This window comes from Tetrao urogallus (assembly GCF_951394365.1).
Source record: "Tetrao urogallus genome assembly, chromosome: 1".
NCBI classification, from domain to species: Eukaryota; Metazoa; Chordata; class Aves; order Galliformes; family Phasianidae; genus Tetrao; species Tetrao urogallus.
In genome coordinates, this window is record NC_136813.1 from 157,739,887 (window position 1) to 157,767,426 (window position 27,540).

At 38.1% G+C, this 27,540-nt stretch overlaps 1 protein-coding gene across 2 annotated transcripts; it reads right to left on the bottom strand.

Annotated features, from left to right (window-relative positions):
• Nucleotides 1-224: 224 nt before the first annotated feature.
• On the bottom strand, nucleotides 225-27,090 carry TBC1D15 (TBC1 domain family member 15; the record flags this gene model as incomplete). 2 transcript variants are annotated; one of them, XM_079539301.1, is made up of 17 exons in its annotated part: nucleotides 225-425; nucleotides 1,011-1,097; nucleotides 1,631-1,747; nucleotides 3,306-3,403; nucleotides 3,751-3,850; nucleotides 4,531-4,631; nucleotides 6,391-6,507; nucleotides 7,641-7,735; nucleotides 8,019-8,122; nucleotides 10,334-10,462; nucleotides 11,745-11,942; nucleotides 12,885-12,987; nucleotides 16,387-16,597; nucleotides 18,554-18,692; nucleotides 19,356-19,430; nucleotides 19,657-19,755; nucleotides 27,067-27,090. In XM_079539301.1, the coding sequence occupies 17 exons, from the start codon at nucleotides 27,088-27,090 to the stop codon at nucleotides 225-227; spliced, it is 1,998 nt and encodes a 665-aa protein (XP_079395427.1). The 2 variants fall into 2 exon arrangements, with proteins under 2 accessions (XP_079395427.1, XP_079395428.1); XM_079539302.1 differs by lacking the exons at nucleotides 19,356-19,430; nucleotides 27,067-27,090 and having other exon boundaries at nucleotides 19,657-19,743.
• Between the last annotated feature and the right edge of the window lie 450 nt (nucleotides 27,091-27,540).

Sequence of the window (27,540 nt, forward strand, 5' to 3'; positions counted from 1 at the left end):
AAAAATATTAAGGAATGTTATTGAAAACAAAAGGCTATTTGGTAGAAGAAACTACAAAAATAGTTAAGTTGAGTCATGTTGTAAAGCTTTAATGCAAGAGCATTACAGTACAGATTTTCTTTCCAACCTTAAAGCTTAATCAACACCAAATTTAAATATCCATCTCTCAAGTGCTCAGAGACAACGTGCTCAGTAAAGTCCTTCTTCAATTTAATCAGTTGTAATTACGCAGGTGCCAAGCTCTGTGTCTCAGACATCTGTTTAGTGCTTTCTCTTGTTCCATTGGCAGCGATTACAGGTGTTGAGATACTCTGAGACGCAGGACAGCTCAGCACAGCTCCACTTTCATCCTCTCCAGTATCTGAATCCGGTGTTACAGAACTGCTTTCCATCCCCAGGATCTCACTAACTGCTTGAGGCAACTCCTATAAATGCAAGGGGAAATTTCATTTGATTTTTTTAATTATTAAGCTCCCCATCCCCAAAGTAATAATTCATCTGAATTTAGCTGTATTACAAACATCTCCCTCAGCATTAGTACCATTTTCTGCATCTGCTTCTCTAACAGAGAGAGAAAGAAAGGCTCAATAACCAATTAATGATTTTCATCTCCAAAATACAAGTCCACACAACGATTAAAATTACACTTTATCTTATTGAAATTATTTTTATCTAGTGAAGTATGGTATTCATCTGGTATTCTTTCAGTGCAACGGATCTTATATCTCATCTTTCTTAAGCTCATCACACATCAAATTACTTGTACTGAGGTTATCCAGTAAGAGTTAAAAAATCCCAATCAAAAGGCACAATTCAGCTTTCCACCAGTGGAAAGCATTTCCCTATAAAATTATCTTGTTTAAAGACTTCTGGAATACAGGTGCTTATTTAGGCACAGCACATCTTTTATCACAGCCAGACATTAAGTTATTTCACAACTTATATAATTAGAGCCAACTACTTAGTTTTAATACAGCTATTTACAGTATATATGTTCAAAATATCATTACCTTGCAATTCATCATCTGCATCGAAATTGCTTCTGCTTTGCAGAGTATATATTCCACATCAATTTTCATAGACAGTTCATTGATATGCTAAAAAAAATGTGTTCACAAATAGTAAATGTAACAAACTGCGTGAAATATGCTGCATTGTTAAATATATTGCATGAATAAATATCATCTCATAGGCCTGCCCCCTAAGCTGTTAAGTGCTAAACACATTGTCTATTTGCATTGACAAATGGAAGATGCAGTATGCCTTCATCACTGAGACCAGTATGAGGAATCCATTATATTTCTGTATGTGGCAAACTACCTAGCCCTCCTAACTTCCTCCCTAAATCATATTTTCTGTGAGATATCAAATGAGATTATAAAAGACATAGCAAAAATTAAGATTAAACATATCAAGCAACAGTTTAAAAGGGAGAATCACTTCCCATGCTCATCATCTCACTAACTACAAACATCCCATAAATCATTCTGAAAGCATGGCAAACAGTCATTTCAAACGTAATGCTTCAGAGGATGGTATTTTACCTACCCTACCTCCATTCTCCCCAACACGAAATACAAAGACACTGCATTAATGCCAGAGAATTAAATAACACACAAGAACTCAGTACCTTTAATATTTCATTAAAGCCATACTGCTTTTCCATTATTTGCTGTTTTTCAGATTCTAAGATAGCACAACAGAGGAGAAGATGAAAATTCTGGCAAGGCAATTCTGTCCACATGACCTGTTAAAATATGAGAAACTTTTGAAATGCTCACACGCTTCCTCTGAAAGGACAGACAAATGTTAGAAAATAATGTTTAAATAAATCTTCAATAAACCCTGAAGCTTAGTGATTTAAACAAGAACAACCTATTTTTGGAGGAAACTACAAATTTCTACAATTATTTCTCTTCTTCACTAACTTTGTGAATTTAGTGGCAATTATAAGTTTAAACTAACATAAAGCCTTTAAAAACAAGATATACCTCATTCCCCATCTCCTATCAAAGATACTGAATACTTGTAGTAAGCATATGAGGGCTGCTCTAAAAGTAATGCCTTTTTAGCATATAGTAATGCCTATTTTATGATGACCCACAACTTCAGAGGCCGATGGTGTTGGTACAACAGTAAGGGTTGAACTTTCCCACCAATATTCCATTCCAGGCTATCGCCAAGTGAAGATGGCAGCAGCGGGGCAGTCTGACATGGAATGGTGTCTGACATGGAAGTGCGGATGAAGCAAAGGGGTGGCACTGAATTCCTTTACGTGGAAAACACTGCACCCACTGACTCCTGCTGAATGTTTATTGAGACCAAAGAATGGGTGTGAGAGCAGTGAGTGGTGCATTTCAGCAGTGCTGACAGTGGGCCACCTCTGCTGGTACAGATTTTAATGAGCACTGCACACAGGCTCTTGATCACTGCTGGCAAACATGCATAGCTAATGGTGGTGACTATGTTGAAACATAGCACTTCATAGCTAAGATTTTGCTCCATCAAACAGTGTCATTGTGTTCTTTGTATCTGTGGTAGTTTCCATGGAAATAAATAGGAGCAATTACTTTTGGAGTAGTCCACGTACATTATTATGTAATAAACAAAACCTATGAGACTATCACGTATCATCAGGATTCCATCATCCTCCTAAGATAGTAAAAGTACTCCAAGGAGTTTGATATACAGGGTGCTGTTCTTCTGTACACACGTTTATACATGAACTAAGGCACAGCTGATAAGAACACCTAGACTAGGATAATAAACTATGAATACAAATACAGTTCTCATCATGTTAAAAAGAAAAATTATTCTTTTAAAAATACTGATAAGATACTGCAAACAGGAAACGTGAAGACGAGCAGTTTTTTCCCCCACAAAACCTCATTATCATTTTATACCTTAGAATACGGGAATTCTTTTGGTTTTGCACATTTTGGATCCTATATTTATGAGTGTTACACCAATACCACTTCTCTTGGCACACGATGTTTTTCACACACAGAAAGGTGACCTGATACTCTCCAGTTACTACTCTCACTTCAGAGTCTCATCTGAGAGGTCCTGTCCAAGCCTTACGAAAATAAGCCAACTTAACCCACTTTTATCTCAAATTACTGTTTTGGCTAAGAAAACATAACATGTTCTAATACATCTTCTCTTACACCAATAGAGATTTTTTTAATTAATCTGTTAGAGTACTAATCACTTTGTAGAATGATCTATGCTGTCATACAAACGAAGGGTACTTCATAGAACTCCAAAAAGACCACTGGACTTTGTGTGATGAAATTCTTGCTTACCTCCCAGAGCCGAAGAATATCTTGAAAGCTAAATTCCCTTTTAAATCTGATGAGAAGCCATCGGAAGCAAAAATAAAGGTAGCCTGAGTCTTGAGATTCTAGAAATACGAGCATTACATTTCATAAATACCACATTTGGTTAAGACAATGGGAAAAATAGACTTCAAAGGTACAAAATCATACAATTGATAAAATTGTAGTCCCTCTTCAAAATCCATGATACTTGGTGGACGATGGCATAAGTCAGGAACAAGCTGGCACTTTTTCAGCACATGCAAAGCAGTTAGTGAAATCTTATAGGTGTTTCTAATTTAGAAATCTTCTATATAAGTCCTGTAGCCATATTGCATTACCCTTGGAAATACGTTTGAAGACTGGTCAGAATATCAATGCACACAGAATGCAGTAAGTTGTTTTAGTTGCTGTGCATGAGCAACACACCTACCTAAATAACTGCAAAATCCACTGTCTAGTAAACGAAGCAAAGTACTCAGCTGAATTAGTTGTGTCTTCATACCCTGCATCTGTTCTTCAAAATTCTGATGCTGGATGAAATAAAATATTTGCACTGTCATTTATATTAACTCATAATGACAACGTAGATTTACATACATGATTAATTATAACAAAGTTTTATCACAGCAAGTGATTCTCATCATTTAGATATTTCATGTGCGGAGCAGTTAAAGCACTGTTACCTGTAATTAATGAAATCTGAAAGGATTAAGTTAAGCAGTGAACCATGCTTATCCAACATCGCCCTCATTTACTTTGTTATGTAACAAATGATAATTTTAATTTAAATTAGTCTATACTCTGTACTGTCAAGCAGCAATGTTGTACTCAAAAGAAAAGACAACTTCTCTTGTTTTTGTTGTCCTACTCACACGTTGTTTTACCACATGCATAAAGCACAGAAGTTTCTGTTTGTGGAAAGTCTAAGCTCCAGACTCCTGGACAAAATCTTTAAGAGGACTACTGATTAACATGAAAGTGAGCATTCCGGCTCTGAGTTACTTTGGAATTTCCAAGTAGTCAAATCTGTCCACATTACACAGTAAGATTATCATCAACCCACTATAATTTCTTTCAGAGACAAAACACATCAACTTCAAATATAATAGAGGATCCTTGCTTTAAAAGTATTCAAAAAAAAGTTCACAAATTTAACTCCAAATGCTACCCATAGCTTTTGTTTTTTAAAGAAAAAACAACTTATTTTTACCATTTGATCCATATATGACACAAAGCACCAAAAGGCATCTACTTCATTCTCCATAACATACAAGACAGGTGAAAGCAAGTCACTCATTCCCTGGACATAACCTTGACAGATAAAAAAAAGACAAATCGGAATTTAGTTAAACTCAACGGTAAAGCAGCCATTTTTCAAGTGTGTTGAATGACTGAGCTAAACTGATGTTTGCATATTCAAGTTTGCATATTACAAGTTTGCATATTCACTACAGTTGGAATTAACAGCACAATTAAGAAGAGAATAGAGAAGGACTCTCAGAGCTTGTTTCTCTCCCTTGTCTCACTCTCCCAACTACCTTACCTTACTGTTCAAGTCATCTGATGTCCCACTGCTATCATCTCTAAGGGAGAACATAAATTATGTGCATGTCTATCAGCAGCAGCTGGTCTAACACATTTCTCCCTTAGACTCAAGCATAGCCAGTTACATTTCTTAATAATGTAATTATAATTGAGTAACTGACAAGAACTGGAATCAGTGAGAATGAAAATAGGGAGCAGGTGTGAGAAGTGAAATAGAACAAAACAGAAAACAGGTAAATAATTCAAGAAGATTAGAAAAATCTATTCACTGTACATTTAATACTATAGGCAAAAATAAGTCTAGAGAAAATGCTGCTGTACAAGACAGTTTAAAAGTCTTATGGATCAATACCAGTTTCATTATCATTTGTCTTGAGAAATACATTCATAAAACACGTTATATGAACAGCAGATCTGTCCCCTTCATTCATATGGAGATTTGTGGCACTAACCAGACTCGCTGTAGCTGTGCTGAAATATTAAAATGAGAATTATATCAATACTTCAGTGGCTTAGAATCCTTGGACACATGTAACTGCATTTCCACTATTCTTTCTTGTTCATAAAACAAAAGACTTCTTCCCTGTACAAATCTAAGCCATCCAAACTGTTTTTAAACAGACCAGGTGGTGAACACACTTTTCTTTCATAAAATGTATGTTACTGCAAGTTTATGCAGGTAGAAATGTGAAAAGACACACAACAACTACAAGGTTCAGGAAGACTTTTGGTTTTAATTTTCCTTCTCTTTCAAAAGCCAAAGATTAAGTCTCTTTACAGACTTGACAGAAGGGATAAAGCTGACAAGAACTACAGCTCTGCAGCAAACATTTTAGTAATTAAAGATTTATTCTGATTTTTTCCTTCAGAATCCATCACAAAGCAGACTTTTAGAATCACAATGCCTTTCCTTAGAAGAATCAGCCACACATAAGCACAGAAGAGCCAGATGTCATGCTAGGGATGAAGAAGTGAAAAACAGCTAGAAAGACCTATTCAATCCCAACATGAGTATCACCTGTACTGTGATTTCAGAACAGCCATGTTTCTTTATCCATCTATGCCAGATGCAAACACTAAAGTACAGCTTCTGAAAAACTGCAAAGTATACCCCCTGAGAACCAGCTTTTGAAGTATTCAGAAATACAGTCATGTTTACAAACAGCTGGTTAAGCATGTTGAGTTTTAATTACAGAGGTGGCAGCTGGTTTATCACTTTTTATTAAATCCTGTTAAAACTCTGAAAAGCAAACCTGCCTCAACTGTAAGAAAACAACAGTATGGATAAAGTGAAGGCAAACTGCCACTTAATTCCTAATCCCACCTCATCTGATGAATTCAGACACGTATGAGATTGGGTCAGAGAGAATGAGAAAGCAAAGTTACCTATGTTATTAAAATATGAACCCTGAATTTCAAGCAAGCATTGTAAGCAATATGAGATCGATTGTAGCAACAGATCTTAACATAAGCAAAGCTTTACATCAGAAACTAAACCAGCTATTAAGTTCAGAGCACAACTTACCTAAGTCGAAGTCATACATGCAATAGGTCATCAAAATATCATGAAGTAAAATCAATCCTGGATTATCTTCACCTTCATAGAACTTATTTGTTCTATCTGTTCTGTTCACATCTTTCTCTAAAAACAGTCCAGATTTAAAAACATTTTCAGAACATGTTGTACGAAGCCAGCATTCTAATCAATTCGGTTTTTTTAAACTGCAGTTTATTCCCTCAAATGATGTTGCAAAGCTTTGGAGTGTTAAAGATAACAGTTGTATCGCTGAAAGAATACTTGAAAAGGAAGAAAATTCCTCCAATAAAAGTATTGTTTATAAAAAAAGGTTTGAAAGCTTTTGTTTCAAATGGAAAAAATCCTGATTATAATTCAGTGGAAATTTTCTTCACTTACATGGATTAAGAACAATTTTATGTAAGCTAGCTATGCAGTGCCATTCATGAATACTTATGAGATGCAGCATAAGCCACAGCATCACAAGCACATAAAGGTCACCATACCATCAGCAAAAAGACAGTTATAGTTCACTACAGCACATTAGAAGTTCTTTGTAACAAATTCTTGTAGCTCATATTGAGCAGAAACCACTGCTTTCCTCCCACAGTTGTGATGCCTCAAATAAACTAAGCCTGTAGTGCGCTCTTTAATAAAGTAGAATTCAAAAAGCACATCCTGATGTGAAAAATTTTAAGTGGCTTTAAGGGGGAAAAAAAAGACTTTTTCATAGTTTTGGATCTAGTTTACAAAAGTTTAATATTTTAATTTACAGTTTAGATACTTAGAACTTCAGCCATTTTTTAACCCTGAATATTATTTTCAGTTTCACAGAATCACAGAATCAACAAGGTTGGAAAAGACCTAAAAGATCATCCAGTCCAGTTAATAAGCTGTACACAAGTACACACTCATTCTATAAATCTCAAGACCTTTCTTAATCCTTATAAAATTCTTATTGTATCACCATTATTTTAAGGCATTTTCAAATAAAAAGGAAAAAGCATTTTGTTATTTAGTAAGGGAATTAAAAAAAATCCAGCTGTTCTGTAGCACTACGGTGTAAAAGCTCCCAATTTCTCTGGTTAAGAAAAGGCTTTAAGCTTATAAGAAAATTTAGACATCTGAGAATAGCTACATATTAGTTTTTCAGTGCGTCTTCCCATATAGGTTACTCAAAAGCTTACATTTCTTCAATTTCACGTTGAGTTGCAAAGGTTTGAGTTCACACAGTTGTATGTTTCTGAAACCAAATTTACCTATGAGACTCCTGTAGTCTCTTAATCTTGAATTTCGTTTTTCCTGTTCCTCACTGACAGACTTCCACTGCAGTTTCATCCTGAAATATTCATCCCTGAAGAAGAAAAATCATTTTGAAACCAGAACATGCTTTATCATTACATTTCTTTCTTCCTTTCTTTATCTAATTTAAATATTCTTTCTATTTGTTCTTTGGAATAAATTGGGTAACAGCAACCTGTTGATATAATGTTTTCACTTCAGTGGAATAATCTTTTTAAGAAGGTCTGTCAAACACTTCACTGCACTGAACAATCTTTAACAGCTACCTTTCAAGTTACACCTTAAAAAAAATACCAAACAATTTCATGTGTTTTACAACTTGAAACTGGACTCACGTTCTCCTTTTTTGCAAGTTTGCTCTCTCTTCTTTAGTGCTATTCCAAGGAAAATATCCCAAAAGAAATTTCCATGCTTCTTTTCTTAGAGTATGGCAGAGTCCCTAAGGAAAAATTGGAAACATAAACAAAAACACTAACTCAATTTTGTGAAGAAACACTCCTACAGCTGTACAATGCTTCTGAAGGTAACAGCTTAAGAGAAACAAAACTTATGAATAAGCTCATTCTTGTTATACTGCAGCCATACTTTATTTGCTAATTGACACATTCAAAGGTAAAGGAGGAAGAGAGCATGATTAAGCAGCAATATACAACTTAGATTCATAAAAAAACTGGAATGGAAACCAATTTAACATATGTTCTCAACTGTAGACTATTAGATACTTCCTAAGAATATAAAAAGCTTTTTAAAAGGTATTTCTTCCTATATTTTTGCATCACTGCTTGAAATAAAAAAAACCTTGAGGGCACCACAGATACTAAGAAACAAAAAAACCAAACTACCTTTAAATCTATACATTTGAACATGATGCTGTTTAACTGCTGAAGTTGTCTCTACACACTCATATTAAGTATAACCTTCCATGTTCCATCTTTTCTAAACAAATAGTTTCATCTAACAAGACACTGCCAACATGCAGATGAACCTTTCAAGCAAACAAAAATACCACTGTTCACTCAAGGGCACTATTTGTCAGACATCTAAGTAATCATTTCCATATAACAAAAATGTACTAGCTGAGTCCTATCTCACATGTCAAAAGACATTTTTTTCCAAGTCCTAGGACTTGGAAGACCCACAGTTTACCAATCCAAGGCCATACTCCTGCCTCACTGCGTTTTTTCCATTTTCTATTAAATTAAGGCAAGGAAGATGATGTAGTAAATAGCATCAACCACTGAAATTTGGTGCTCCAGCCAAGCAGCAACTGGAACTCTTCCAGCATGTAACAATGCAAGAGAAGCATTGTCTTTAAAGAGGATCTCCATTTAATGGATCAGCATTTAATGTACTTGTTATCGAGAGTCATGAATAACATGGAGCACTCACTCCTCTGGCACTGAAAAACACAAGTGACACTGAAACATTGGTGGCTGGAAAGAAAGGTTTGTAGGAATTGTCACAACTGCACAAGGGTCCTTACCTAGACACCTCAGGCACAAGTACGTTAAAGAACAGTCACACAAACTTAAAAATCTTTCAGTTTTGCTCTATCCTCTTCAATATGTATTTTTAATAACTGTCATATCAATGTTATCATTCTCTACTCATGCTTAAATCCCCAGAAGACTGCGTTCTTATCATTCTTATCTTATTCTTGCATCAACAAGTTTAGAAAGAAAGCATTAAGGCCGCAGGATTTCCACAAAAAGAAAAGGAAAACAATCCAACACTAAAGTAACATCAGGTAGAACAGCTACAGCAAATAATAAAAACTTATAAAACTTGCATGAATGAGACTGAATTCACATTCAGTGGATTCAATTTTGCAATTACTGAATTGCAATTCAATAATAAATACTGGTCAGTGTTTAGTACTGAGGGACAAATCCAGGTAAACTGCTCAAAGGAAGGAAGCTTTTGATGGACAAGAAAACATCCTTAAGAAGAAAAGAATAAACCCGATAGTCTAACACTCATAGAAGAATATCCTGAGCTGGAATGCACCCACAAGGATCAGAGTATAACTCTTGACTCCACACAAGGGGGCACCCAAAAAAAATCAAACCCTCATCTGAAAGCGTCACCCAAACACTCGAGCTCCAGCAACTTAGTGCTGTGACCGTTGCCCTGGGCAGTCTGTTCCAGGGCCTGAACATCCTCAGGGTGAAAAATTTCCTAATCCCCAACCTGACCCTCCTGTGATACAGCTCCACGCCATTCCCTCAGGCTCTGTTGCTGTCACCAGAGAGCAGTGCTCAGCCCTACCCCTCTCCTCCTCATGAGGAGCTGCAGGCCGCCATGAGGCCTTCCCTCTGCCTCTTCCGCTCCAGGCTGAGCCATAGTGAAGCACTGGTGTTTTCCTGAAAGTCACTTTGATTTCTCCTCTCAATGACTGGGGCGTCTGTCTTTTAAAACCATTCCCTTTTAGTCAGCCACTGCAAGATCTCTCTATTTGTGCAGTACACTGTATGGTTATGAGAGTATTCATGAGGTATTCAATGAGCATTACACCATCTTTTGTAAAGCCACTCCAAAAATACCGACTAGCTCACGCCCAAAGTCCTGTATGAAGCATTACAAGTGCAACAAAAGCAGCATTGCTATAGTTTGGGAAGGAGAGAAAAAGGACTTTAGAAAAACAGATTACCCCTTTGAATATTGATTGCTTTATGTAGTCTACATTTAAAATTCTTCCTTCAGAATCCATGTTTTTAGCCCATTCTTCAACTGACACAGGCTCTCTTCTACTAACTTCAGGCTGTTCTCCTAGATCGATCTGAAACAAACACAAAGGTGTTATACAAAACCCAATTAAAAGCTTCAACATTTTTGAACAATCACACGAATACTGCTGAGCTTGTTAGATCCTCATACTTAGTTCAACTATATTTTTGCACGTTCATATTTGCATTAGCCTTAGATCCTCAGAGTTACATGTCCATTAGGAAGCAGTACGGAGCACCGCAGGCAGAAAGAGCAAGATGCAGTGTGCTGAGGATCTGACTACCCAAGCTAGTATTTCAAATTCTGGAAAAGGATGCATTTGACATAGCCTTCAATCTCTACCAACACCTGCAAACTACGTTCAGTCCCATGGACTGAATCCTCTAAACAACTAGAAATGCAATAGATAAGTGCAGCGCAGCCAACAAAGACAACAGGGAGTTTCACTTCAAAAGCACATTCTTGAAATGCACTGGAGCATCTAAAGAGAGAACTGAAGAACGAACTCAGGTTCAAGGATGTTATTCTGAAACCAGACTGAACAACATGACTGCAGATCAATTAAAGTAAGCTACCCCTTTAAAAAAAATCATTATTATTTTTCAACTAATAAATTAAGTGCTAGGCAATAAATTTTCAGAATTGCATAGTTATAGCTGTTAAGCTATCAAGACTATTTTGACCTCAAAGAAAAACAGTATTCAAAATAGTTTAACATTAAAAACATATGAGCTCCTTAAATAGTAATCAAATATATTTTCTACTCATCTGTGAAAAATGACAACAGAAGCCTAAAGTGATTCCTGATCCAACTACAACTTATCCTAGTTTTGGTTCAAGTGATACATAAATCCATACATTTACAGACTATGGACACTAATTATCCAATTTAATTTATTATTTTTAAATCTTCTTAAGCTATCTTCTTAAATCTCTTAAAACAAACTGAAGCGTTACAGCGATTAGCCACGGAAGTTATTAGTCTGAATACCCCAATTTTACTTAATATCCAGCCAGAGAGGAAACATTAAACATGAAATGAGAGTTCAGTTTAAAGGGTACCTATTCCATATGATAAAAAAAACCTCCTGCTTCAATAATCAAAACATTTTGCTTTAAAAGCAAAATTTGTATTTGCAGGCATAAAAATGACATACTCCAGATGTAGCTGCTGATGATTTTACTCTTGCCAACAAATGGCAAGGCAGATCGTGTCACAACTGCCAAGTATAAACAGCACCACTCACCAAGCTTCAAGTCCTAGAATTCCTGCAAAGATATGCATTAAAAAAAAAAAAAAAATACATCCGTGTCATATTCATTTATACACTCACTCGTGTAATGACTTCAAATCCTGGTTCCTCCTGCTGATTTATCTTTAACCCTGGAATAGCATCGTTGAGGAAGTCTGCCATTTCTGAGGGTGGTCGCCTTTGAGTTGAAGGGTCACTTAATCGGAAGCTGTCAAAAATATAGTTTGTGACTTTGGAAAACCTTCCCATTGTTACCGTGTATGGATCTTTCTTCCATTTCTGTGGTATAACAAGGAAAACAAGCAAATTACGAAAAGCCTCAGATCACTTAGAATTCTTGTGCTTAAAGGACATAAAAACAGCAAGTAGAACACAGTAAGACTCAAAGCTATTAAAGCTTCATGCGTCAGTAATTTCATACAGTACGTTCATTGCATGATTCAAAAAGTTGAGGTCCTAAGTATTAAATAATACTACTGATTGAAATGAAAGATCAGATAGCAGTATGCTGAGTAAATCTGACCTATGTACATGATCAGATCAGACTTGGTGTTTACTTTCCTGTGATTAATGCCACAAAATCATTTTTCTGCCTAAGCCTGTCTACCTTTACATCATGTTGTACCTTGAAAATTCAAGTACCTTGCTAGCAATCTCACAGAAAACTTTATGACAACTAACTTATATGACAACTAAGTCCAGAAACTAATGCACTTCTGAAGATCCCATAAATAAAATGAGTCAGTAGGTCAGAACTCTGGCCTCATTCAATCACCAGAAATTTTGCTGCTGACCCTCACAAGGCCATAAACTCCATCAAGCGATAAACAGTTTTAAGAAAAAAAACTGTTTTAAGCAATACTTGTGCTCTTTGCTGCTGTATTTCCAGCCTCTCTTTGGAACCACCAGAAAACAAGAATACTTGGTCAAGGAAAGCCTCAGCATTTCTTTTCCACTTCTAAAACTATCTGTCCTCAGTTGTACACAGTTGCAGGCAAAAGTAACTCGAGTAGGTTTAGGTTTTGAACAGGGAGGTTAAGAAACAAGTAGCATACTAAACAGCTCACTCATAAGCGTGCTTCCATGTAAGCATTCATTTTAGGATACAATTAATGGTCCTAGAACAGCAATGACTAAGGGGATTTTTGTGATAAAGAAAGGCTGGCATTTTTTCTTTTAATAAACTCCTTCCAAATATAAAAAAAAATAAACAATATATACCTGCAGTAAGCCATATGATGGTTCATCTAGGAGGTTTTCAAAAGATTGAGACGGAGACTTATTCTGAGAGTTCACAAGAAGAATGAGTTTATCTTGTGGAGATCTACAATAAAATTAAAGCATGGGGTTTCTGCAAGTACCACAAGTTTTTCTTGAAAATGTTCTAGAACACTTACAGGTCTTAAAAGTCACATTTCAGGTTTTATGCAAGGAAAACAAGTCTGATGCAAGATCCCTTTTGGCAAGACTCCATGTGCCAACACTTTAGAAAACATTAAAATCTTTTAAATAAGATTATGTCATTCATCCTGAGTAATGTTACACACCTTTTCAAAAGATTACTATGCTGTAATGAGAAATTACATGAGGGTGACAACTTTCAGAGTAAATATTTTCTATATTTGAGCAGACAAAAAAAGATGACAGGAAAGGAAATCCTTTTAAATAATCAAACTCAACACACACACCTGAAACACCTTTAACATAATTGTGTGTGAAAAGAACCCATGTCACCATACACAGTTAAACAATTCCTTCTACCAATTAACAAACCTTATGTTTTTATACACTGTAAAACATTACTTAAAAGACTACAAACTGCCTTTCATTGTATGAAAGAAAATCAACAAATTTCTAACCAACACTATTACAACAGCTACTGTCAGACTAATTCTAAAATTCATCTCAGTAAGAGTTTACCAACACAGTACTCCAACAACCGTATTGCGAAACAAAACATCTGATTACCGTCACACACTTTTGTGTAGACTCCAAGTTCTAAATGAACACAAACCTGATCTGACATAACTCACTGCATTTGTATACTCATGTACTCCAGGCTTGCACAGCCAGATGAAAACGATAGCATAGGCAGCTGGAAGTGTGCCAGCATTTCATCTTTCTTTTGCTCTTATTCTTCCTACATCCTCTTCCCTCCTCTGGCACGGGAACATGATCAACTAAACAACTCCTGAATCAACACCACTTACAGCTCATTATACTAAAGCAATGACAACAGTTCAGAAGCCAATCTGATGTTCAAGCTTTGGACTTAGTAGCCAGGCTGGAGGACGCTAAGCTCTTTGCATGTAATCCTACCCATTGCACAGACTTGCATTTATAGAACACCTTACTGTATCACCTTTTCCCAAACTTTAAATTCACTGTTTCTAGTTTTCGAAAGAAAAATTACTTTATTTTTATTAATACCTGCCTCATCTACCATGTTATTAAAATCAAAGATAAGAACTTTTTAATAAGCCTTATCTGTCTTCAATTCCAACATGACAGAACACTGTCGGATATGAAATCCAACAAGAGATCTCATTTTGAAACAACCAGACACCACAGCCAAAGATCCGAGGCAGCGAAAGTTAATGAAGCTCAACCAGCTTTTACTAAAAAAAGGCAAAGGCTGAGTCACGTACTCTGTTTTTCTCACCCAAAAGAACAAAAATCTTTGTATGACACTTTCATTGTAATCAAACACTTGCTCTGGACAGCTTGTTCAGTATGGGCAGCAACTTGGCCAGTGCTCAAAACACACTTGTGAACAAGAAACTTCATTAAACATTTGATCACAATACTGAAAGTTAGAAAGTGTCAGCAGTGTGGTATTTTCTCAATATCAGCCTGGTGCAACAATACTAAGAAAAATTCCTTAAAGCAACAGATTACAAGTATTTTGTTCAAGCTTAGCTCCCTTGCACGTACCAATTTCAGCAACGTCACAAGATTTAAAAGGCACAGTGGCAATGAAAGGCAATAGCCTTTGAGGCAGCATAAACAGAGGAAGAAAATACTTAAGACAGAAAGGTATTTTAGGAAAAAAGTTAGTTCTGTCTTAACATCAGTACCTGATATCTACATAGATAGAAAGGTTGGAATAATTGCATTGCTGCATACTCCTTTACGCAATCTGGAAAACATCTTTCCCTATGAGAGGCTGTGCGCTCTGTGTGCGTAGATACTTAATTAAGCATAAGTATCTACCACAAAATGACACAGTGTGTAAAGCATGGTTTGTCACCTCCACAAATTACTTAGTGTATTATTTTCTTACAAAAGAAAGAAAAAAAATCATACATGAATAGACCACAAAGACGACTTTGGTGCCAAAAATAGACCTAAAAGGAAGAGAGGAATCTAAGTATTCTTACTAAAACTGGAAGTTCCTGTTCAGCTCAATGCTTCACTTCATGCAAATTTAATTTTCACAGCTTCATCATAGTTCTCAAACTACATACATAGTTCCCAAAGTATCTGCTGTTCCAGCCTGCAACACACAGTACAGTCTCAGGCAGAAATACCATGAAGCTCTGCACATTCCAAATGCCCTGATATCACCAGGGAACTCTACCTGTTAAGCACTCCTGAACTCTCCCATGCATACAGCTGTTGGATCAGACTGCGCAGGCCTTTTAAGAATAGATCTGAGGATATGGCAGCTTCTCCAGAGACAGTTTCCTCCCCAGTCTGAGAGGAAATGTTTTGTACTGTTATTGAAGGAATATCCACGATATCTGAATAAGAGGCTACAAAGGACAAGAACTAAGAATCTACTGGGTCAAATAAAGGGAGAATGGTTAAGTGGCCAACTATTCACCACTGACTATCTGAAAGAGACAGTGTTTGAAACAGGAACCAAAATCCTTACCTGTTCCACTTCCATTCAATTACTCACCAATAAACCAATCTTATGTAGCGATGTGAATTATAATTATTTCTTGCACATGACTCTACAGAATTGAAACTAACTGAAGCTGTCACCCGGGGTTTCCTAGCCTCCATTGTATAGAGAATATTCTTAACTGTCTCTTCACCTTGTCTCCCTACTACCCTCCTGCTTTGGTCTTCACAGATATTTTTCTTTAAAGGCTTGCAGACAATGCTACCAACTGTACCGTTTCACTGGCTGGTTACACTGACCATATCACCTACTCCAAGCAGTTGACAATTTAATCACAAACTTGGCCACCACAGCCTCATATTGCCAAAGCCTTTTGCAGATCATTTTGCAGATCAGATTGAGTTCTGTGGCAAAATATTTATATATCAAGTGATTTAATTGATAGTACAGTATCTCATACTCTCACTGAATCATATGTCAATGGCAACACTCAAATATTTTCCTTATAGGAGAAGATCTCAAATTTTAAACACAAGTTATCCCAAGTAGCTGCTCATGAAAGATTTAACATTACATCATCTGAGTGTCCATGAGAAGCTTCCGAATCCACTAGAGGGAGCTACTGAGGTATGACAAAACCATAACATCTCAACAGGTTCTGAAATGGCTCATAAAGCAATCCACAGTTTAAAACTTCAGCCTGTATATTCAGTACATAAAATTACACCTTTAGACAGCTTGGAAATTGATGCTACTAACAAAAAAGGGATAGCAAAATACATCAGAAAGCATTAATCTGAAACTCACTGAAGAATCAAAGAAGTAAATCAATAATCCAAATTTTAAATCAGAATAAGACTGTCTGATACTTACTCTCTCAGCACAACGTGATTTTCAAGGCATTTAATAAAAAGTTTGCTGTCTCCATGATGAAAGTGTAGAGCTGGAAGCTTCACATCATCCTTTAGACAAAACACCAAATAAGACCATCCCATGCCTTCTTTGTTTTGTTTGATTGATTTCAGATCTGTCAAACTGAACAGGAACGACCACGTGCTTTCTCTATTTGTGTGATTTGTAGCATCTTAAAAACAAAATCACCATGTGATTTTAGTTTGGTTTAAAGTATTAGCAACTACAAATCTATAATCTCTCCCTGTTCCTCTAAACAAGCCAAAAAATCCACAGTAAACAAAAACCCAGCGTTATTTCTGATAAAAAAATACATACTATAATTACTACAGCCATTTCTCATTGTATCTTCTCATTTCATACCGACTTTTGAAGAAAGCAGTTCCACCAGACTGCTTCCTTTAAGATCTGTCAGAGCACGAAAATGATCCAGTCAGTGACGTATAACTGCTGTACAAAATTGCAGCAACATGATAAATTCCACCAGCACCTTCACATGGTAGTACTGCTCAAACTAAATGTAATATACATCCTAACATTGTATAATACTGTATATACTGTTGCACACCACGCACACGCCTTGTCAGGCTGCAACCAATATAAGGGAGCTGGAACTGCAAAGCTATTTCCTCCGTTACTGCGCAAATCTGTGCAAGACAGTAATACGTTCAAAACAAAAGGATTCAATGTTACTTCACCAGGAAACTGGAATGAGCCAGCATGCCTGCAGGGACACTGGCACACACCCCCTCCTACCACCATCCATTACAGCCACCAGAAATAAAGAAGTAACAAAAAAATATAAGTCAACGTGACTCACTGACACTTTGGATCAAGATGGACTCTGCCTCTTAAAAATTAAGAACAAAAAAAAAAAATCAATACAAACCAACAGCATAATAAAACATTCTATGCCTGACAGACATTTAGCCCTGTATCATCTTGGAAGCTCTTTTCAAACACAGAATTGTACAAGCTAGGATTGCACTTTACCCGAAAATGTTCACAGTTTAAAGTCCAAAACCTGTACTTATAAATGATATATATGACAGCCAGCACTATTTAAAACTAACAGAAAAATGGAAAAACAGCCACAAGGTCTGCAAGTTTAAGGCTGATAAATATAAACAAGAATTATAAAGAAAAATACAGTGATGAATCAAAGGAAAAAGCTGGCTACAATTTTTTAAAAATCACGTATCTACTGAGATGATATAATAACAATAATGCAGCCATGAAATTATTTTCCCAAAGTATGTTCATTAGACAAAACAGGTTTTCTACGCTTCTGCACAGAAAAGACTTAAGTATAAACACAACTATCCATTCCATCTCCCTCTGCTGTTCCTATGCTGAAAAACATTTGAGTAGTAAACTTTTTTCTTTTTTTCCTCTCTAATAACACATTTTGTTTAAATCCCATAGGAGTGACAGAAGGAACTGGGGCTGTTTAGTCTGGAGGAAAGGAAGTTGAGAGGAGACCTTATTGCTCTCTCCTGATATCTGAAAGGTGCTTACAGCGAGAGCAGGGTTGGTGTCTTCTCACTGGTGACAGGACGATGGGAAATGGCCTCAAGGTGTGCCAGGGTAAGTTTAGGTTGGATATCAGGAAACACTTCTTTACTGAAAGGGTTGTTAAGCACTGGAATAGGCTCCCCAGGGAAGTGGTTGAGTTGCCATCCCTGGATGTGTATAAAAACAATTTGGATGTGGTGCTCAGGGACAAGATTTAGCGGAGGGTTGTTAGTTAGGGTAGTATGGTTGGGTTGCCATTGGACTTGCTCAGGTTGGAAAAGACCTTAAAGATCATCAATTCCACGATTCTATGATTCTAAGAGTTCAACGAAAACAAAACTGTCACATCATTTAAACTGCCTGATCACACGATGTTGGATTTATCATTTATTTTCCATACGCTTCTCTACTAATTCAGAGAAGAAATTAGATTGGAGGCAGAAGGCAGGTATTACAGGCTGAATTGATTTTCCACACCCAGAAATTCACCTCTTGCCTCAAATGAGCCCAGCTTTTCAATTCCTAATGAAATCCATTACACTGGATAATGAAGACAATTCTTCAATTACAAGTCAGAAGAAAGAAAAAGAAAGTTCACTTATTTTTGAAGTACCTCCATTTGAATGGGGTTTCTTTTTAAAAGAGACGGTGGTGACCATGTCCCATTCTGCTTCATAATTGTTTGGACGGTCTGATCCTCGGGAGGATTTTTCTTTGGGAGCTGGAGTCCACTCTACAACAGAGCTGGAATCCTAAACAAAGAAAGTAGCCATTAAAAAAAAAGCACAAGACAAGATTCAAGATTCAAAAGCACAAGAGAAAGCATCTTCATTTTCATGGATGAAAAGAATTTTTGGTATAAAGTTCTAACAATTCAACGCAATGAATTTTTATTTATGACAAGAACTAAAAAGAAATAAGGTTTTACTTAAATTCAACACAGTGCTTAAATACCTAAGCCTCCTTCACAGACTCCACCAACACAAAAGTTCATTTAAACATAAAACTTTCATCTTCCATCACATCTTCTCAACACAGCTTAACCACTGAACCTTAGAACTTTAACAGACTTCAAATATTTTGCATTATAACAGTGTCGCTCTCTTATGAAGAATGAATCATCATCATCCAACAAAACAGATGTGGAGAGGCTGGTGACTGTGATTTGCTTACACTCATTTGGTCTTTGTCACTCAGTTCTCCCTTTATTTCATGTATACACATAAAACACATACCCCCACACCTGAACCTGGTGTAGTCCACACAGGAAATATCCTACATATAGCTATTAATATCAACGACAGTCATGCATAATAGATTTTGCCTCCAGTTATGAGGTCACCTACCCACAAGTTCATACAAAATCAAATCTCTAGAAAAATAGAATGAAGGACATTTACAACTAACAAACATACCTTTCCTGCACAGAGGATATTGGAAGTATCCAAAGTATCATCCTGTGGTCTCCAGTCTACTATAACTTCATTTTCCTACAATACAAACAACAAATCTGTATAATAAATTACACATCCCCCTATTTAGTCACAGTATGATTCGGGGCAACTTACACTATATACAAACGATGCAGATGTCAAAAACAACGCAATGCTCATTCATTAATGAAATCCAATACTTAAGAAATCATTTACAATTTCTCAAACACATCAGCTTAGCCAACAAACATAAGAGGCTTCTACAACTGCACTGCACAAATACCTTCTCTATGACACGTAGTACTCCTGATATGAAGCTGTCCTGATCATCATTTTTTCCACAAGACGGATGAATGAACACTCCATCCTGCTCATATAGAACCTAAAACAAAGAATATAATGGGACAAGAGACAAATCATTATCCATTATCATTTTGATTCACCTACACAGATTGAAGCGAATACCTGAAGCTTCTTACATTATCTTCCTTTTTTTCCCTCCCTTTCTAAGATTCTTACATAAATCAAGGAACAATAGAAATTAGAACTGCTTACATTTATTCTCTAACCAATACAGTAGCTACTATTACTCTGTCAGAAAGTCACCAAAATGCATTCAACAGTCTGGTGTGTTGTTGCTGTTTTTTAACTAGCAGACAGAAGTTAATATGAAAGTACCATATGGATTTAATATATTAGAAGACTTTCTTACACGGCTCACCTTTCCCCCTCATTTGCCATTTAATCATGTTGAATTGATAACCTAAATTTAAACCAAAAAAATGGCCCTACATTCAGCATGAGTAGCAAAGGTTCCATTTCAGTACTGGAATATGCAAGTCAGATAAGAGAGGTTCACAGGACAACGCACTGCCCACCTAACTTCAGCGTTTAAGTGTTCACAAAAATACATCCAAAGGCAACAATGCTCATATAATTCTGATCATGCTTTAAAAAAAAAAAAAAATTAAAAACAGTTCTTCTCTACCAAAATCCATCAGGTTCTTCTAAGCCACACTGCATACCAGAGCTCTACGAACAATGTAAACAAGTCTATTTTAAACAAGTCTTCTAGTGCAAGAAGTCCCTAATCCACCAAGATAAGATTTTGCAATCATTTTCTATGATTGTTAGTTTTTCAAACTAAGCAGCAAACGCTGTCTTAAGAAATACATGTATTTTTAAAGTCAAAATAATTTTATTTCTTAATTACTCAATAGAGAGAGCCTGCATTTCTTTATTACTAAAATATCAGATCTTTTTCTGAACATACTAATTCATCAGAGATACAAATTCATCATGCCTGCAGTCAGGACAGTAAGCCAGAAGTTCAGGTGTGCAAGCAATATTGCTTGTAGGAGCTGATGAGGTCACTCAGTCTAAACTCCTTCTTGAAGGCCTCAAGGCAACACTATTAAGCTCCCACCTAAATACTGGGAGGTTTTTTTTTTTTTCTTTTCTCTATTACAGACCTTGATTTTCTACCAAAAACAAAAAAAAAATTAAGATCCTCCTCCTATTTCTAACAAATACCTGCTCTGAAATTCAGTCTCTGGTTAAACACCGTAACTTTAGACGTTATTTAAATTGTGCCTTCCAGTACTTGGACCTGATCTATCACCACAATTAGAAGTATGATCCAAAGTGATCCATCACTGGGACAGCTGTTCCAGATAAAACCCTGCTTTGGAGTGATACTGGTAGATGTGCATTTCTGCCAGCAATTTCACTACGTATAATAAACTACACCTCCTCAATCTACTATACTACAGCAAAACAGCCCTATTACCAGTCTAATTATTAACATTTATATTCTTTTTCATCCATGTGACAGTAATCACATAACTGGAAGACTCTGCATTGCTCTACGTAACAGATTCACCTCTGCTGTAACACATGATGAAATCGAGGAACTTGGAACATTCTCAGAAGTTTAGAGGATGATGTCTGTAAAACAGAGCCCTTGTAACAGCATAGTTGATTTTATTCCTATCTTAACCCCCTTCCCCCCCCCCCCAAAAAAAAAAAAAAAAACACAAAAAACGTGAGGCTGAGTTGTTATTGGATAAGAATAACATCTGACAAGTCTAATCTTGTGTTTACTACTTCTGTTATCAAATACTCAATGCAACAGAGCTTATGGAGTTGGGTTTTTTTTTTTGAGAACCAACAAAACACTGAAGAAACAAGCTTGAGTCAATACAGTAGCGTACAAGATGCAACAAGGTATCTAATTTGAGGAAAGATATGGCATTCACCATTCATTCCAGTCAGTCATTACCAACTCCGTGCCACGCGGAGACAGTGGCTATTCTACCGACTGAAGCGACAGAGGGGCTGTAAAAACAAGGAGCACTGCACAAAACTCAGGAAAACTGCGCAATGGCTGTCTTCCACTGACCACAGAAAACAGAAGGAAGAGGTTCAACACGGGCTCAGTTGACAAAAAGCCACCCTCTGAGGAGCAGCCTGCTCTGCACTGTTTGAGGGTGATGCTAGTTCAGGTTATGAAAGGCTGTTGAAGTAGTTATGTTCCACATCCAGCAGAATAACTGCCTGAAGTCCTGCTGTTATCCCAGTAAACAGGTGGTATCCTTCTTATACTGAAGGAGGCAGCATGGAAAATTCATATCACAAGCTCATTATGCCGTGTATGAGGAGGAGTCAATGGGTAATGCTTGTTGCATTTTACTGTCAGAGACGTACATAAGAAGGCCTTCACCATAGCACATAAATCACAATATATCCTAGACCACAAGCTATGGTTTTGGATTAAACTCTTGTCATTTGATGGCCATTTATGGTTTTGTGCAACCAGCTAGTGAGAGGCAGCACTGCACCCAAAGACAGTGAGGTGCAGGCAACAGGAGAGCTGAACAGAGCAGGTGGTCCTGCCTGTCTTACTCGTTAATACCCATCCTGCCTGTGCTGGACACTGCTAACTGATAAGAGCCAGCAGTGTGCATTTGCAGATCAGAAGCCAATCATACCCTCGGCTGCATCACAAGAGGGGCAAACAGCAGGGCGAGGGAAGGAATTGTTTCGCTCAACTCCGCCCTCATAAAGCCCTGTCTGGAGAGTTGTGTCCAGGCTTGGGGACCCAAGAAAAAAAAAAAAAAAAAAAAAAGCACAACACAACAACACACAGTTTAGAGAGTCTGAAGGAGGCCATGAGAGATGATGAGAGGGCTGGAGCATCTCATCTATTGAGACAGACTACGGAAGTCAGACTTGTTCAGCCTGGAGAAGTCTTAAGGGAGACCTCATTGCGGCCTTCCATCACCTAAAGGTGGTTTACAGAAAAGATGGAGGGGGACACTTTAGCAAGGAGTGCAATGATAAGACAAGGGTTACTGGCTTTAACCTAGAAGAGGGTAGGTTTAGGTTAGATATAAGAAAAATTCTTTACTTGGAAGGTGGTGAGGCACTGGCACAGGCTGCCCAGAGAAGCTGTGGATGCCCCATCATCCCTGGAGTGTTTGAGGTCAGGTTGAATAGGGCACTTGGCAGCCTGACCCAGTGGGTGGCAGTAGGAGGGCTTGGAACTGGACAGTCTTCTAAGGTGCCTTCCAACGCAAAACCACTCTGTGACCCTATGCTATCGTGCACTCACTGCTCGCACCTTACATTCCTTCTCTTACCTCTCTGTCATACACCAGCAATTTGTTCAACACAGGACATTTGAGAAAGTGGAGAAGCTGTGCAACAATCCTGCTAACCCTGTCTTTCAGATGCTTCACACTCTCTTCCCACATATCCTTACTCACATTCTCCTTTTCTGCCAGAAATTAAAAACCAGGGCTTCAATCACTCTTCCAAGATGCCATCCAGCTTATGACAGACACAGCATGCAGCACTTACAGAGTGAACCAGCCAGTTTGGATCGCTGAGTACTGTGGCACTGCACAAATCCAGATTCTAGCAACTTTTCTATATTTTTGCCTCATAACATCAGGTAAAAGATCTCATTGTGGATTCAACAGCTGAAGCAGCAAACAGGCTGCTCATAAGAAAGCAACTGAGTAAAAGTCCGAACACTCCACAGACTACAAATTAAGGAAAAATGGGTCTGTCTGCAAGCATTAACAACAGATACAGCAGCTGATTAGCATCTTATTTTACAGATGCTATTACAGAAGGTACCTTTTTACAGAAGGTAAACAATAAAAGATGCAACACAGTAAGGAAAACAATACAGGCCAATAAAATAAATTCAATTTAGTCAGCAGCTGTTCTGAGCTAACTGATATCAACAAAAATATAATACCATAGTTCAGAGCTGGTCTTTAAGTTAGAAAAAAATAGATCTCAATTTACAAATTTGCATCATGCTGCTTTAGTTTCCACCTCCCTCCTTAGAACAGCTGAGCCTTCTCCAGGGCTCATTAACATTACTCAGCCGTCACCAGGCCCATGGCTGGGCACTGCTACATCAGTCCACTTCCAGTCACCAGACACCATATTTCAGTACTCTGCAAAGCATCAAGCTCATGTCAATTGACCAACGTGATCTTTTGCTGCAAAGAAGATATCTAAAAAGATATCTGAGATTAGTAAGTGGATAAAACTGTTTCCTTGTATGTCTTGTTTGTTGAGTCTATGGCTCAACCTGCTTCTTAAGACAGTAAAATTTCTCACCCTGCTAGTCTTAGAAGTATAAAACTCTTGCAGTCAGTTTCCAAGCAAGGAAATGAAAACAAAATATTCATGTGAGAAAGCTTGCAACAATGGGAACCATGCATCATAAAAAAGTACCCTGCTTTACAGCAGTAAGTTTTGCAAGACAGTGCTGTAGATCTCTTTGTCAATCCTCACTACGAAAAAATCTCAATGACGTCACCTCTATACACACATTACAGCATCACATTACTGTTCAGTAATACCTACAGTGCTACTTCAACACTTCTAAAACTATGCAGGCCAAATATCTGAGCTTAGACCAAGCTTTAACTTGAAGAGCAAGGACACCAGCAAATGACAAATAACTTCTCTGACAGCCCATGCGACAGCTGGTAATTTGAGAAAGATCTAACAATCCATATGCTGAAGATAGACTCAACTCCAAGAACATAAACCAAAAATCATTACTGTCTTTAGAACAGCTGTAATAACAGCCTATACACTGACAGGATAAATTTATACTTCTCCCCACAAACAACTTTCTACCTTATTTCTGAAACCATTTTCAATTGCAAGGGTGAGAGTCAGTCCAGAAACAGTTCTCTTAAATAAGGAAAATAAATAAGCAACAAAAAGAGATAATACACCTGCTTTCATGAATAAAACCAAAAGCTCTGAAAACAGAAGAACTTATTGATATTTTACTCGCAGTAAAAAAAAAATATAATCTCTAAGAAAAGGCAAAAAAAACATCCACTGTCATTAACAAAGAACAACTTTGGGCTCCATAAGTCAACAGCATTAGGTTTTCTGGAACTGCTTAATTGTACTGAGAAAAACAGTGAAAAAAACCTTCACAGTAAAAAGGAATAAAAAGGAATCTAAGGAAAGCAATACATACAGTTGCATGAGGTAACTATAGTTCATATCACATTCATGTATGAAAAAGAAAAATGAAAACTGTAAAAAAAAAAAAAAAAAATTAAAAATCAGGAGATAATATGAAATAATCAAGTTAGAATCCATTGCTATTAATAATGTCTGGGATATAAAATTAAAAAAGAGAAAGCTATGGCAGAAGGGGAAAGCACACAGAGGGTGAAAATAAAAGCCTCCTTCTGATATGATTTGCTGAGGGAAGATTTCATTTGTTTCAGGAGGAATTTTTTCGCACAGACAGTGGTAACACACTGGAACAGGCTGCCCAAGGAGGTTGTGGATGCCCCATTCCTGGAGGCATTCAAGGCCAGGCTGGATGTGGCTCTGGGCAGCCTGGTCTGCTGGTTGGTGACCCTGCACACAGCAGGGGGTTGGAACTAGATGATCACTGTGGTCCTTTTCAACCCACGCCATTTTATGATTCATGAAATCTGAGCCAAGGCAATCTATCTCAGCTCTTTAGCATATCACAATATACACGCTGTAGGATTTTCTTGTGTAATGCTTTTCAAAAAATTATTTACACAATAAAAAGCATTACTTTCATGTTAGTGAGCATGGAGATCTGCCAAGTGAATCTAAAGCACTGCACAAGCTAATACCCACTACTCTCCCAAACATCTATCACCTGAACTACATCATTAAAACACTGCCCAGATAGAAGGAAAAGCAGAATTAATTTAAGACCCTCATCATTTGGAAACACACCAAAATGCAGAAAGCCCTACATGAGAATACCAAGTCACACTGCGTTTATTCCACCTGCAGCAAAGTTTCCTGAGTTTGTGAAGCCATCGAGAATCCTGCTGCTACCCAAAGAAGCATCTTGTGACCCAGTGCCTTTCATAAACCAATGAAAAAGTAATCCAGACAAAAAAAAAAAAAACACTTCTTTTTGTATTTTGCTCCAGCTTGCTAAAACAAATCACTTCGTGATCAAATGAGTACAGCATCCAAGCAAGCAGAAGTGCAACACACAGGTGGCGAGAGCTGCAGAAGAATGCATCTGCACACATCAACTACTTTGTAAAGTGTTAGAAAACACAAGTGTCACTTTGTCCTCTGTTTCAAGAGCTCTTACTTTACTGAGATGCCATAATTAAACAACATGAAGAACAGAAAGAACGCCAAAACAGAAGTGGTGTTAACACGTAGCTGTGAACATGGAGTAACTGCCACAACGCAGAGATCTGTACAAGTTTGGACAAACCGACTTTTAGTTAAATGAACACCAAGTACAGGTTAAATTCACAAATAAACCCCCCAGCAGTATTACTGATAACTATGATAATAAAGCTGCCGTCAGAAAAAAGAAAAAAAAAAAACTGCTGGAGAAAGTTTGTGATAAAAGTTTGTGAAAAATAATGCAAAATGCTCATCAGCACCCAATAAACTACCATTTAACCTGGATTTTAATGAGCAGAAAGATCTCAAGATTTATTTTTTAGGCTTTTGGGGAAGATGCTTTTTAATAAGATGAGGATCCCTGCATTAAGGCCTTGAATGAAAACAATCTACTTCACTTTCAGGATTGAGTGGAGAAGAAATACAGCAGTACCTATTCTTTCACTTAACTGAAAACTAAATTAGCATATCTGGAAACAGCCAGGAGGTCATCCCAGATCAGCTATGCTACGGCTCGGATGCCTAACAGCAATTAAGGGATTTCTGAGCTGTAACAGAGAATATGATAAAGCTGCCCGACCAAACCAGTCCCTCCCAACCTCTCCGCAGGGGGCGAGACGCATTTCCCCGGCAAAACCTTCCCCTGAGGACCCGAGGGCAGAGCGGACACGCGAGCTCAGCCCAGCCCTCAGGTTCCACCTTGTCGAGCTCTGCTTCATCCTCAAAGCGCTCTGCATGTCGGAACAGCGACGCGAGCGAATCGGGCGGGCTGGCAGCGCTGCGGGCGGACGCGCGTCGGCTAGGAGAGCCCGAGTGCCACACGGCGACCGCCCCGGCCTCCCAGCACCGCCAGGCCCGGGGGCTGTGACGGAAACCCGTTACGCCTCACGGAGGAACGGCCCTCAGAGCCACGCAGAGACCCAGCAGCAGCCCCTCCCCCAGAACGCAGCGAACCCAGTTCGGCCCCCGCAAGAGGAGGCGGCGGCGGTCCCACGGCAGCGCTCGTTACCTTGCCGCTCGGAGGCGCCGCCATGTTGCCGGAGTGTTTATGATGACGTTGCGCTCTTCACGTGCTTCCACGCTAACCCACAACAACGCCCGTCGGCCCCTGGGCGGGCGGCGCATGCGCAATCGGGAGGAGACGCCCCGGGAGTGCGCCTGCGCGGCGGGGGGAGGGAGGTCACCCAGCTGCCTTCCTGCGTGTGTGGGTTGCGGGCTCCGGGAGCGAGACTCTCTCATAGGATTCAAAAAGGTACCGCTGGGAGTACAGTGGTAAACTCTGCACCGTCCTGCCGATGTCCCGTTATGTTTCGTTGTCATGTGACAGGACGGCATCTGACGCGCAAGTACGTGTGAGGCAAAGGAATTCGCTGAATTTCTTCATAGGGAAGACGTTGCAGCCGCTGACGTTCATTGACGCTTGCTGAATGTTTTTTGAGAGCAAAAAGTGGATGTGAGCACGGAGAGGTGATGGGTGACCCAT